Source organism: Microchirus variegatus (assembly GCF_963457635.1).
Source record: "Microchirus variegatus genome assembly, chromosome: 11".
Lineage (NCBI taxonomy): Eukaryota > Metazoa > Chordata > Actinopteri > Pleuronectiformes > Soleidae > Microchirus > Microchirus variegatus.
The window spans coordinates 23,573,292-23,587,738 of NC_139812.1; the positions used below are offsets into that span (position 1 = coordinate 23,573,292).

General features: G+C 43.9%; 1 protein-coding gene across 1 annotated transcript in view; it reads right to left on the reverse strand.

Moving 5' to 3' along the window:
- Positions 1-929: 929 nt before the first annotated feature.
- Positions 930-14,447, reverse strand: part of stox1 (storkhead box 1) — a gene marked incomplete at its 5' end in the record, with an annotated part of 31,802 nt that continues 18,284 nt past the window's right edge. The window contains 3 exons of the mRNA XM_083897446.1: positions 930-1,146; positions 3,419-6,041; positions 6,935-7,087. Coding sequence (XP_083753572.1) covers positions 993-1,146; positions 3,419-6,041; positions 6,935-7,087 — 2,930 coding nt within the window. The 3' untranslated portion in view covers positions 930-992. The remainder of the gene's footprint in view (positions 1,147-3,418; positions 6,042-6,934; positions 7,088-14,447) is intronic.

A 14,447-nucleotide genomic window follows, 5' to 3' on the forward strand; every position in this document is an offset into this window, starting at 1 on the left:
TTTTTTTTCCCGCCCCCAAGTGTGGTTTGTGTGAGGACTTACATATAAACTGGTCCAACTGCTCTGTGAACCAGCCGGACTCTGTCAGTGGGGGCACAAGGGAAAAACACATGTTAGCCGCTAATCGGAATAAACTACACCCGATCAAGTTTATCGAGCATTTGTTGCTCGATCTCGCTGAGACATTTGACAAGAAACTGAAGTTGCTTTGCGTACTCACATGAGTTATCGATCCACTGCTCCTTCCATCAAACCAAAACACAACCTTGGCAGCAGGAGACCAAGCAGCTTCTGTTTGCCCCCCATGAGCAGACTTTCTCTTAGGACTTTGGTGTGGGAGAATGAGCAGTATAAAAACTTGGGTTTTCAGCTTAAATCGAGCAATATGGAGCAAAAAAAAAAAGCACATAGTATTGTAGATTTAAGCAGACTCAGATGGTTCTCGGCACACACACACACACACACACACACACAGACCAGTCAAATCAACAGAAACAATTCCAGAAGTGGCTAAAGCTTTACACATATTTCTTTTAATTAAATCCATTTGTTGTATTAAGGGATGTCCTCAAGGTACAATAACAAAGGCGAATCCTACAGGTGGATTAAGTATACAAAGGTATCTTGGAACATCAATATTGCATTCTGAAGTCAACATGTGCCATTACTAAACGCTGAAGTAACAGCACTGACACATTGGCTAATAATAATAATAATAATACACAGTTCTGTGGTAAATACTACAAGTTGGGACACAAATCCTGCTGATACACCACACATTTAAAACAACACGCAACGTAATGCATGGATAGATAAATCATTTGTATACTGACTTAAAATGTATTTACAATGACAATATATATATATATATACATATATGTATATGTACTGTACATCTGTACACAGAGCCCCGTAACGTAGAGGTTTGTACTGCATAGAAGTGAAGATTCAAGCGCGTGGTTTCGTCCTTTTTTTTTTTGTTTGCTCTGCTGCTATACGTTCATGACGGGCGTGAGCTGCAGCAGCGAGCTCTGCGGTCGAATGGTGCTGCTCTTCGAGTGCAGTTTCTCCAGGTTTTGTAAGAAGCCTCTCCTCTTCAGACCCTCCAGGATGACCGTGTTGCTGGAGGCCAGACTGACCCGGGTCCTGTTGAGGAGGAGGGGGGAGGTGAGAGGGGAGGGGAGGGGAGGGCACAAGAATTTGCAGGGCATTAATTTGACATTCGAACACGGTGACGCGTTCGCGCACTCCACCATCCGAGTGCACCGCAAGTTCAGCGGCATCATATAAGTCCTTTTCTTCCTCTTCGATAATGACACAAGAATTCAAGTGGTGCGCAGCAATTACGCACAATTATATAAATGACTCCCCGATGTCCAAATACTGGACGCTATAATTGGCCGCGAGGTGTTTGTTCAGCTTTATTGCAATTTGCTTTAAAAGGGGGGGGGAAAAACATGAGACTGTGAGTAAGGTAAACCACAGACATGTAACCTGCAGGTTAACTAACCTCAATATTTCTGTTTATTTTCACTGATTCGACAGACTATCTGAACGCTGCTCCAGGACGGGGGAGAAGTCGGGAGTGAGCTCAGCTCTAAGGCGTAAAAACCTTAAAGAATGTGCATCTGGGCGAAGGAATTAAAGGCATAGCTCAGTTTGTTTGAAGTGTGGTTTGTGTGAGGTATAAACACATTATTAAAGGGGACATATTATACCCTATTTCTCCAAGTTAACCTAGTTCCCTGGTGTCCTAATGAACGTCTGTGACTTGCTTTGGTCAAAAATACCTTAAGGATGAAGCACCACAGCAGTTCAATCACTCTGCAAAAACAGCCCTGTTCACAACGCTCTGTTTAGTGGTATCTCTTTAGGTCCACCTTAAAGTGTCCACCTTAAAATGAAGGAACAGTAAATGACATCAGCCACAGAGGCTACTGGGAGCTAACAGCAGGTAGCATTTGGAAAAGTGATCATTTGCAGGCTCTAGCAGGCACATTGCCATCAAATATAACATGTATCCACTGGACAGATAAATCCTCTGAGGCTGGAAGTTTGTGTAGAACTCTGTGCTGCACTGTGGAGCCAAATATAGAACTTTTCGCGGACTTCTGGTGTTCGGATACTGTTGCCCTCGCAAGCACGCTCGCATGTTTTTTACGGACAAAGCGGAGCTCCGTGAGACAACAATTCCAGGAATTTAGCGCATTGTGACGTCCCAATGAGCGCGGAGGTAACATCACATGTTTTATCTCCTGTGCTTAGACTGAGGAGAACCACAAAAACATGAGTGAGTCATCTTTTTTCACACTTTGCCGACTGATAGGGCCTCCAGAGTCCCAAATATAAGGATTTACATCAGGGCTGTCAAACTCATTTTCACTGAGGGCCACATCAGCATAATGGTGACCCTCAAAGGGCCAGATGTAACTGTCATACAGAATAAATGTTACTAAATGTAACCAAATATAACGTAAAATAAAGGTAACTGCTCCGTAGCATATTGCTAAATGACTTTCTGTATTTATTCAATTTCACCCATGCATATACAATGATACAATGCGATCGAGTGGCAGTGCCGTCACTTTGCGGGTACCACAATCGCCATGCATTGTGGGAAATGTAGTTTATGGTCAGCGCACGCCTTAAAGCAGCATAGACCTATTTTAAAACAGATTTTTAAGACCAATTAATCACTTACGGGCCACATAAAATGACGTGGCGGGCCACATCTGGCCCCCGGGTCTCGAGTTTGACACGTGATTTACATGATTAAAAAGTTGATTTTGTCCCCTTTAACACAGATTTCAGTTTATGCAATTTGCACAAACAACACCGACATTCATCTAACAGATTTGTACCACGTAACAAAAGTCTCACTGAATAAAATCAACACCTGTCTACGAGCCTACGACGTGTTTGCCTCTACGGTATATCTCACCATGAGACAGCCTTTTCCGTCTGGAAATGGAAATTTGTAAATAAATCACTCTGCAACACCAAATTCCACAGAGAAAATCAGCGTTTTTAAGCTTGTGGAAGACAAAACATTGGATTAACAACTCCTGCGTGCCATGAGAAAAGGCAATCATGTCATTTAGATATTGTAGATGACTTAAGTAAATGATTTTAGATCAAGTCACTTTAGAAAATGGAGTAGATTTGCAAAAATCTGTTTTGAGAGCATCCTGGTCCCACCCTGCACAAAGTCAGTGTTGACAATCTATCATTACCTCATATAACCACACTTGAAAAAACCTGATTTTTCCCCCTACATAACATCTTTTCATCAGACTGCAGTAGCCGTCTACATTTTCAGTTCTTTCAACGGCTGTAACGAGACACCGGCGAGCGATAATGAAACATTACCGTATCTCATAACAGCGAATACGAGCGACCATAAAGGAGATGCACTCACCGAGGAGAATCTATACCACTGTCTCCAGTGATGCTCTGGTTTTCCCCCATTTCCACCGCTTCTCCGATCTCTGGCCTTCTGGCTCCGCCGGGGTTTCCCAGAGCAGCTCGGCGAGTCTTAGGCAGAAGAGCCTGCTCGTCAAACTCGTCCTCCTGCACGTCCTCCACCTCCGCCGCCCAGTGAGCGGATTCGCCGTCACCCTCGTCGGCCGACTTACGGACGGTCTCCGTGTCCGACTCGATCTCACTGGTCTGGCAGTAGTCGAAGATGCTACTGTCTGCGACCTCAGGCGGTTCTGGACAATCCAGATCAAGGTTGATGTCGCTAGTTCTTTCTCCTTGGATTGACGTGCCCTGCCTGGGGCCGGATTCAGTCCGGGTCCCTGAAGATCTAGATCTCCAGCTGGTCTCCCTGGGTCTAGTCGGGCCGAGGGAAACTAAAGTTGCAGCAGGAATCAGATCTTTAAAGTTTCTGTCCGTGGAATCTTGAGGTTGGTTAAAGCTTGACTTGTAAAAGTGACCGTGGCTTCCCTGATATTGCAGGTCAGACTCACGGTTGTGGTAAACCACCTGGTGGGTATGGTAGTCCGCTACACTCGCGCAGATCTCCTCCTCCTCGTTCAGACACAAGGAGCTGCAGGCGTCCTCGTCCTCCTGCTCGTCTGCTCTCTGATACAGTCTGTAGTCGTCTTCTATTAAGCCGTCCGTGTCTGTTACTGAGGGAGTTCTGTCAGTTATCAGCTCGGGCCTCTCTCCCTGGCTCGAGGCCCTTTGGGCTTTGTTGTTGACAGCGAGCGGTCTGATCTCCTGCTGTTCCTGGGTGGCTCTAGTGTCACAGGGATGTGTAAAGAGCTCACCAGGCCTCTGTGGATCATCCCTTTGTGGGTTGGAGAGTCTGAGGGAGTGCTTCCGTTGCAGAGAGGGCTTGGCCCAGGGCGAAGCTGTGTCGTATGAGTGGTTAACCACAGGCTCACTGGGAAGCGTAGGGAGAATCGCATTAGTATTTGAGTATTGCAGAGCCCGAGCAGGGCCGTCATCTGTGGTCTGGATGTGATCTGGTACACTGTTGTGCTCTACCTCCTGAAAAGGTGCATTTCTGCCTTCTCTGTCCCAGCTCTTCTTGCCGTTGCCTTCCCTCTGATGTCGGACTTTGTCCTCTATCCGCAGAGTGCTGCTCTTTGGGTAGGACGAGCTGTAGTCCAACGGGAGCTCTCTGTTGAGCTTCGAGTCTGCAGCTAAGTCTTTCTCGTGCTCGCAGTCGTACCTGTTATCAGATGTCGGGGATTTCCCCGCCTGCTCTCCATCTGTGGTATTCGTCTTGGCCCGATGCGGGTCCCATGATTTCGAGCGGTGATTTGCTCGTTCTTTCCTGCTCGGCCCCGAAGCCGTGCCCTCTTTCACCTCGCGCCGCCGCTGCTCTCTGTTGACGGAGGCGGGAATGACGCCATCGGCCGGCTCTTTGATCGGCTGAGTCTGGAAAGGGTTTTCAATGCGTTTCTTATAAAGAGATTTCCCCTCCACGGCGCCGCCTTCTTCCACTTGATCCGGTTCGTCGACTTTGAGCCTCGTCGGGATCAAATCCTCGCCCTCTGGATAGTTGTCCGCACACATGGGAGCCTTACTTTTCACCCTCTCTTTCTCCCTTTCCCGTTGTTTCTCCCTGGACGAATGCGCCCTCCTCTTGCTGCGCGAGGGCTTCAGAGCAGATCTTTTCCCTGCCCTGGAGGAGTGATGATGCCGGGGTTTTGAGAACGCCAGGATCTCAGTGGACATCCCCTTATCCACGCCCTTGTCGTCTTTATCGAGACCCCTCTCCACGACTCTGTCGACCCCCCTCTCCCTGCGCTCCTCCAGCTTCTTCATTAGCACCGTGTGGCGCGTCAAATTGTCAACAGTCAGTTCGGGGTTGATGCGTTTGATGATGGCGTGCTCCAGGTCACGAGGTAAGTTGTTCAGGTCCTCCTCGTCTCGAACCGGCCACTCCTCTGGAGGAAACTGGCCGGAGAAAGACGCATACTCTTTCTTCGGCTTCTCCTTTTTCCCTCCATTCCTCCTGAACAAACTAAGACCGAACTTCCTGCCTGGTTTGTTGTCCTTTTCCTTGCGGCCTGTAACGTTCGTAGAAGCTGTGTTTTTGCTGATCTCACTCGCCTGACAGTCTACGGCCGTGGACGTGGACTGATGCTGCACCGCAGGCTTGTGATCCAACGTCCGGGGCCACTTGAGGCTTTTACCCGTGCACTCACTGATGGAAACTGAGACAGAATGCTGGTCTGGGACGGTGGAGGATGGAGGGACGGTGGCTGTTACAGTCGTGGAGGTGACGTTAGCCGGTCGTTGGAGAGGACTGAAGCAGCTGCAGGACTTGCAGTGAGCTTCTGGAAGCGACTGAGCGTTCTCGTCGCAGGCGTCGTTGCTCAGCAGGTACGTGACGGGCGGAGGAGACGGGGGTTCATCCGCCGAGCCGGAGGTCCACCAGTTCTTCTCTCGGACCACGTTGTTGGTGATGAAGTAGGTTTGAGGCGTCACGATGAAGTAGCCCTCACCCGTGTGGTAAATCTTGCGCTCTTTGATAAGAGTGCCGAGGGCGTTATAGAGGATGTCCTGAGTGGGGATGGTTATTCCTGAGATAAAAGAGAGAGGCGTACGTATTAAAGACGTCTAATAATTCAATTTACTCAAAGAATTGTCTGATATCTTCACTCATATTTTCACACAAATCTAGATAGATAGCAGTGCTGTGCAAAAGGTTAACGTGCGTTAACGCATGACGGGTTTCCATTGCGACTGACCGGAAATAGACGCGCATGACGTCTTGTTTGCGTGCCGCGACCGTTTACCAGTTAGCTACGTGAGCTGCATTAGCTCCCTTTAGCGGCGTGAGCGCGCCTACAGTCGGACTGGAGCGCTAAAAAGAGCAGCGCTAACAAATAACCAGCGTACCTGTGTACTGCGTATGTGTGCCTCTGTTTTTAAACTTTAGCGTTACTTTACAGACTCATTTTAATAATCCGAGTCACGTAAACATGACGTCACGTGCGTCTTTTCCAGGTCAGTCGTCATGGAAACACGCCGTGCGTTAACGTTGACGCCGTTAAGCGCCGTTAACGGGTTAACGCTTGCCAGCACTAATAGATAGCTAGCTAGCTAGGAGATCGTTAGATAGATAGATAGATAGATAGATAGATAGATAGATAGATAGATAGATAGATAGATAGATAGATAGATAGATAGATAGATAGATAGATAGATAGATAGATAGATAGATAGATAGATAGATAGATAGATAGATAGATAGATAGATAGATAGATAGATAGCAGACATTTAACCCAACCCTCAAAACAAGGAGACACCTAGCCTAGTTTTTTGGTACGAATGGGATACCTCGTACGTTATAGGGGTGTAGATTGGCAGATTCTGAACAGAACCAATTTGTTGTTCCTACCATTTCTATTGTTTTTTTCTCAGGTAAAAGTAAAACAGAAAATCAACATTATACAGTATTTGGTGTATTACCTGGATGGGCTTTGCTCATGTAATTAATGAGCGCTTCCTGGTTGACAACGATTTGCGAGGAGTTCATATCCGAGATGACCGAGCACAACACTTCAGCCAAAGGAATGAACTGGGACTGAGGCACAGGCGACATCTGCACGGGCGACAGGTCACCTGAATAAAAACACACACAGCAAATTATGGCGTGAAACAGGTGAGTTCTGCTGCAGTTCACACAAACACACCTGGGTCACAGAGGTCTCTGCCTCGCTCTCACTCTGACATGCGCTGCCCCACAAATGAAAACAACGTCAAACGACTGAAGTTGACATTCCTCTGCTTACCACCGTCTAAAATCGTGACCGAGGTGGTCTATTTACGCGAGTTATACGAACCATGCCTGACTGCTTTTGAAATTCCATCAGTGGCCGTGACAGACCACAGGATTCTATTACCGCCACAGAAGTGACCACAGGGTCTGCCTGCTGCGCAGATCAAATATCCTGGCCCCGTATCGTACTGCCCCCACATGTCTAGGAGGTACCGTTAAACAAACACACGACCAAAGTGAGTGAGAGTAAGAAAAAACACACAGTCTTTGAAACATTTATCACCGTAAGAGAAAAAAAAAAGTGTGTGAAACTCGTTCAAAACTTTCGTCAAAGAACCAGCAAAACTGCTTTCAGCTGTGCTAACATCATTGCACAAGGGTTTTCAAGAGTTTTCTAATCATCCAATAGTCTTCTAACACCATTAGAACACAACACAATGTACCATTAGAACACTGGAAATGGGCCTCTATACACCTATGTACTTATTCCATTAAAAACCAGACGTTTGCAGCTAGAATAGTCATTTACCACATTAACAATGTATAGAGTGTGTTTCTGATTCATTTAATGTTATATTCATTGAAAAAAGAGCTTTTCCTTCAAAAAATAAGGACATTTCTAAGTGATCTCAAACTTTTGAATGACCATCTACCACACAATCTGCACAGGACGACAATATTCCTCAGACCACATGGCTTTTGTATCATAAAACCAAAACTACTTTTAACCTATGAAGAAAGAAAAGAAATAAGTGAAGCAACATGAAGAGCTTAAGCTCCTACAGGAAAAAAGTCTTTGTGCAAAGCCAATAGTGGGGAAAGTGGGATCAGTTTGATAGTAGTGTGGCCATAAAGACCCTCCCCATACACTGTTCATATGCCAGAACACTGAATATGGACTTTGACAGAGAGGTTTTTTCAGAAATGAGGAACATCTGAGACATTTTACTGAGAAATCACAGTGTTATCTTCTTTTTTTGGTCACAAAACAACACCTGAGATCCTGGAGTCACTTAGAAATGTCCGTATTTTTGTAGGAAAAGCAGTTTTTTTCAATGAATATAACATTAAATGAATCAGAAATACACTCTATACATTGTTAATGTGGTAAACGACTATTTGAGCTGCAAATGTCTGGTTTTTAATGGAATATGTACATATATGTCCTTAGAAAGCTGTTGGATGATTAGAAAACCCTTGTGCAATGATGTTAGCACAGCTGAAAACAGTTTTGATGGTTCTTTGACAAAGGGTAAAACTATTATTTTGAATAAAAATCATTATTTCTAATCTTGTCAATGTCTTGACTATATTTTCTATTCATTTTGCAACTCTCACGATGAATAAAAGTGTGACTTTTAATGGGAAACCTTTGAACGGTGGTGTATGTTTAGGTTATGATTATAGATAATTGGGTGGTAAAACCTGAATTTAAAAAAACCCAACAACATTTGCATACATCCTTACTGACACGTAATTATTACTTAAATATGTGCACTTGTGTTGACATGTGTTCCACACAAATGCTCTCAGGGACAAAAACACACAGTGGTGTTTATCAATGAAGAAGAGTGTGAAGAGTGTGAAAGCACATAAACAAAACCAGATCTCGACGCTGATAAATGATTAGCATCTGGGCCTGAGTTAACGCTCACTCCCCCTCATATGAAACGACAACACAAAGGGCACAAACACGACCTTACCCACAGGACTGGAAAATTGCTTTTTGGTTAATGAGCAACACAACTGCATTGATGTCAGGTACATATAAGTGGGATCTGCTGTATTTTACCAACGACACTAACTCATTTAATAAAAAAAACATCACGTGTGTTTAATTAAAATGGTGTTTTACAGCCAGTTGGAGCGTCGGCTTGTTGTTGTTATCGACAGCCACATCGTCCCCGTGTGATTTCACGATCCCGTTTGTGTTGACGGGACTTTGTGTCGAGCTTGTGTGTGAGTGATTGAGTGAGTGTGAGCGATTCTCCCATCATCATCATCATCATCATCATCATCTCCTGGGCCTTCAGTGAAAAACCCCGAGCAGAGCGCTCACTTGGCATAAACTAAATATTTATAACTCCTCACACTTGAACCACTTATGCCAGAGACAGGGGAAAATAAACAACTAATCAAATGTGTGCCGTGGTGAGGCATGACAGAACACACACACTAACGCACACACACACACACACACACACACTTGTACTTGCTACATACTGAGGACCAGGTAAAAAATGCTGACAAAGTGAGGACCAGCATTTCCACTTTATAAATCAACACAATTACAAATATCTATTTCATGAATGACATCTATCAAGAACTACTGGGTGCAGTACCATCACATGTCTGCAGGTGGAGAGCCAGAGCAAAACGTGTGAAAAAACCTGGGCTGGAAAACGGGTTTTTGTACCAAATTGAGGGCCTGTGTAAAAAAATAAATAGAGAAATATAGAATGTTTACAACCTAAGGAAGTGATTTCAATGAAAACAAAGTGTGTAAGTACAAGAACACACACACAAACACACACACTCTTGTACTTGCTGCATACTGAGGACCATGTAAAAATGCTGACCAAGTGAGGACCAGCATTTCCACTTTATAAATCAACACAATTACAAATATCTACTTCATGAATGACATCTATGTAGAACTAACGGGCGCAGTACCATCACATGTCTGCTGGTGGAGCCCTGGAAAAATTGTTTTTTGTACCAAATTGAGGAGCTCTAAAGAAAAAAAACAACAACAGAGTATAGCATGTTTACAACCTAAGGAAGTAATTTCAATGAAAACAAAATAAGGACCGGCCAAAATGTCCTCACTTCGTTGGTTAAAAACCCTCACTGGTCCTCAGTATGCCGCAAGTACAAGAACACACACACACATGTGTGCCACACTGATAGATCCAGGCAAGTTCACGGTTTGTTTTTGTTTGGCTGACAGCGTTGCCAGGTTTGACTGAAAATAGCCAGGCTCTGAGCTGCTCCCAATCACCGTAAAAAGAGCAAACTAACTTGATATACGATATGATACATGTATGTATATGTGAATGGATGAAGGAGGCACACTGTGGGTGAAGTGGTTAGCGCTCTTGCCTTTGCAGCAAGAAGAACAGTTTGATCCCCTGGTTGGAACAAGGGCCTTTCTGCATGGAGTTTACTGAGTCACAGACGGATTTGAATTTCAGTCATTTCTAATACTCCACTGTAACTTCTACTCCTTTGATACTCTTGATTTGATCATTTTTAGGGTTCGAGCACGACTGAAAGAGTTGTTGTTGTTGTTGTTCTTATTATTATATTTCCTTGAAGTAAATTGCGTTTTTGAGGACCTGAACATACCCTAAAACTCATGGATTTTTGCAACCGCACCAGACCTGGTGTACATTTACATCTGAAAGTGGTTCTGGGTATGTGATGAAAATGAGAATCAGCTTCCATTCGGTGACTTTTTGTCATGTTTCATGTACATGAACAAAACTTGGTACACATGTTAAAGCTCACATAGAGTGGTCCTGTTGCACATATATGTTAGTTATGGAGGTCTACTTACATACATTAACTTGTTTTTATGGTCAAAAACCTCCTAGTTGCTGTAAACGAGCCGATAGAAATCTCTCTTTTCTGACGCTGTTCCCCAGCCGCGATATTTCAGACTGAACTCTCTCACCCAGAAGACAGAGTCTTGTGATTGGCCAGTACTCGGAAGTGACATATTCAGCACCAGCTCTCAGAAGCGCAGCTCCCCCCTCTGGAACGGTGGATGCACTGCTACTCATTATCAAAACATTGTTTTAACAATGTTTAAAAATAGCTTCTTCACGACTCCCCGCCGCAGTCCCTTTTATGACTTTGACCCGGAGTCAGAAGACACTGTCGCTCGTGAAACACCTCCATAACGGACGTTATTCTTCTTCTGCGGTTCAATGTATGCAACCGGATGTGCCCGGACTAGTGCCCGGAGCAGGAGGATCTGCTGTTCTGGAGAACCGCTGTTTACGTAACCGGACCGGGTTTTTTCAGAGATCTCGCTGAGCCCGAGATTACAATAAAACACAGCGTTCTCAGCAGTGGCTGAACTGTTTGTTTTGAACCTTCAGGGCTTCTTAAACAAGGTAATGACGCAGATACACACCAAAAAACAGCGTTAATTGGAACTTCCGGTCTAGGTCTACTTTAATCGTGTCAGGACGGTCCAAAATGTCAATGACGACTTTTCCGTAAGTCCTAGAGGAAGGCCGCCATCTTGTCATCTTTTCATTTTATTTATGTTTTACATTTTCTATTACTTATTATTACTCATATATATTCTACCTGCTTATTTTGATCTGAATGTCATTTTATAAACAGCTCTTGTCTATGCTTTTTAATGTTTTATGTAAAGCACTTTGAATGACCTTGTGGTTGAAAGGTGTTTTACAAATCAGCCTTAAATGACCACAACCTGGCCCGAAAACAGCTTTCATCTAAATAAAAGTGGCCAAAAAACGAAATGAGTCAATTGCATGAAGACGTGGCAACACAGAATATATCTAAAGTTAATAAAAATCTATATATCAAAGAAAAAGCTTTGATCTCAGTCAGGAATATGTCCAGCAAAGTCAGTAAAAGTCTATTATGAGCGCGGTGGAATCCCATAAGTCTCACAGACGGGGGTCTCTGTTCATAAACCTGATCCTACACGATGCACAGAGGGATTGTAAAAAAAAAGAAGAAAAAAAAAGCTCTGAAAGAAGACGTTAATCTGACTAAACCTGAGAAGGAATATCTTAATGGCCGTCTCCCTGGGCAGTGAATTAGTGCTGCTGACTTTGCTCCCCATTGTTGTCCCACTTCCTTTGGGAACAACAGGCCGTCCACATGGCAACCACGTACAGAACCAGCGTCAACAGTCAAAAGGTCAGCGAGGATATGGCGGCGTGGTCAGGAGCAGAAGGCAAATTATACACTGGGGGATTAAACGCAGCAGTGAGACATTACATGTCCTCCTTAAAGGAATCTTTTAAACACCACAAAGGTGGTTTTTGGTTAACTGACAATAATGATCTCCTGCGACCGTGTCCTGGTGCGGAGCAGGATTTCCTGGCGGACGCCTGCTGTGACAGGATCTCCACAGATTAAAACGGACGTCGTTTCAAACGCAGTGAGATTAGACAAAGACGTACGACACGAAAAAAACACCGTGTTTGTGGGAAAATGTTGTTGTAACAGAAGTAGAAGGATTAGTGTTTTCACGGAGTGGAACACAAGCAGGCGTGACCGTCGGGGAGGTTTTGCTCCTTTTAAAGCATCTTCTCTCCAGGGGGAACGGACTTCTGTGCTCCTGTAATCTAAGACCGGGGCCCGCCGACATTACACCCTTTGTCTTACGCGGCATGAATACCCGGCCGGGCGCCATGGCAACCGAACCCTGTGCCACAAGGAAAGAGGGAGGGAAATGAACGGGAGACGGGAACTGTGTCAGGGCGAGTCAGAAGGAGCACTGCGTTTAAAAATAATAACAATAATAAAGTTGTGATACCTGGCAACGTGGTCTAGCACCTAAAGCAGGGGCCTGTGGGCCACATGCGGGCCCGTCGGTCAGTGTCCTGTGGCCCCATAATAATTGTATTCTATATATTTATATTGTTCTTTATAGTATAATGTATTTTTTTTAATAAGTTTATGTAGTTTTTTTAAAAGCTATTTACATCTATATTTATATTTTCACATACTTTCTAATGACAAGGTTTTACCATGTTATTTCATTCATTTTCGGGAAAAAAAAATATTTTGAACTCATACATTTTTCATTGGTGTCAGATTATTTGTAACATAATGGTGATGAACACTGGTTGGAAGGAAGGGCCACCTGGGAATTTTTGCTTCGGGCCCCTACAGACTCTAGAATCACCTCTGATTATAATAATAAACTAGAAAAGCACTCGGAGAGCGCAGACCTCCAAAGCGCCAAGGCAGCGCAGTGCCTACAAAATAGCGATAAAAATAGTGATAGCTTCTACGCATCACGCCCAAAATTGAATCACTTGTTCCTGGTCCCATTGTGGACATTTCTTGAAAATTTCATCTAAATTCAAAAAAACTTTTCAAGTTAAGTTGCTAACAAACAGACAAACAAACAAACTCTGGCGAAAACATATAACTCCTTGGCGGAGGTCTTTAAGGTTATATCTATTACATTGTTTAATTATATACATTGCTATAAGCTCATCTAGTGGTTTAATTGCAATTATCTACAGGTTATTTTGATTTAATGTTTTATTTCTGTTGGTTTTTGTTATTTGCCGATTCATTTTGTGCATTTTTGCATGCGTTTTTTTTACTTTTACCTTGAAATGGTGAGCAATATCAGTCTAAATAGCTTTAATTGCAACATTATGGTGGATCATCAAGGTCTAATTTCAAATTCTAATCACTAAAACTAAAACTCTTGGACATTTTTCCCTTCCTGAGCAGCCTAGAAGTTCACTTGCCCATAGGTCACTTTGAGTTTGAGGCCTCCTGACCTAAAGGGTGAAGCTAAAACACTGTGCAGTTTACAGTTTTGTTTAAAATGCCATCACAAAAGATGGCATTTCGAGGTTGTGGTAAGGAAAATATGTATTTATCCGTGTTTCCATCGCTACCTTTCCCACCTCCCTCGAGCGTCAACATCTTTATTGCGATATTTCAAGACCACTTGGAATTTTCTGTCTTCCGTGCATTGGAACACAATCGTTCCCTTTGTTTACCACCGATCCATTGGCGCGCTAACATTGTGACATCATGCTATTCACGTCGCCAACGCAGTCATCGCGATCAGGGGCGACAACAACAACGACAACGATCCACAATGGAAAGACAAGAGCCAGAGCTAAGAGTTAAACATTCCAGACCTGAACTATCCTGAACTATTGAAGTCTCTTCACCAGTTAAAGGTTGTACCTGCTACAGCAACTTTTGCTGAAGTCAGTGAAAAACAGACGCGATCAAAGCCATCCCTCTCTATCACAGACAGCCTGATATTCAGTAAAACCTCCTTTGCAACAAAATAAGCAGGTATTTTTTCACTTAAACCCACTAAAATTAGCCGACTGACTAATTTTCCATGGCCAGTATAGAGGAGTTTCTCTGTCTGTTTTTTCTCCATTGCTGACAAAAGCCAGATGTTAGCGAGTGCTTTTTTCTTCTTTTCTTTTTTCTTCTTTTCTGACCAGT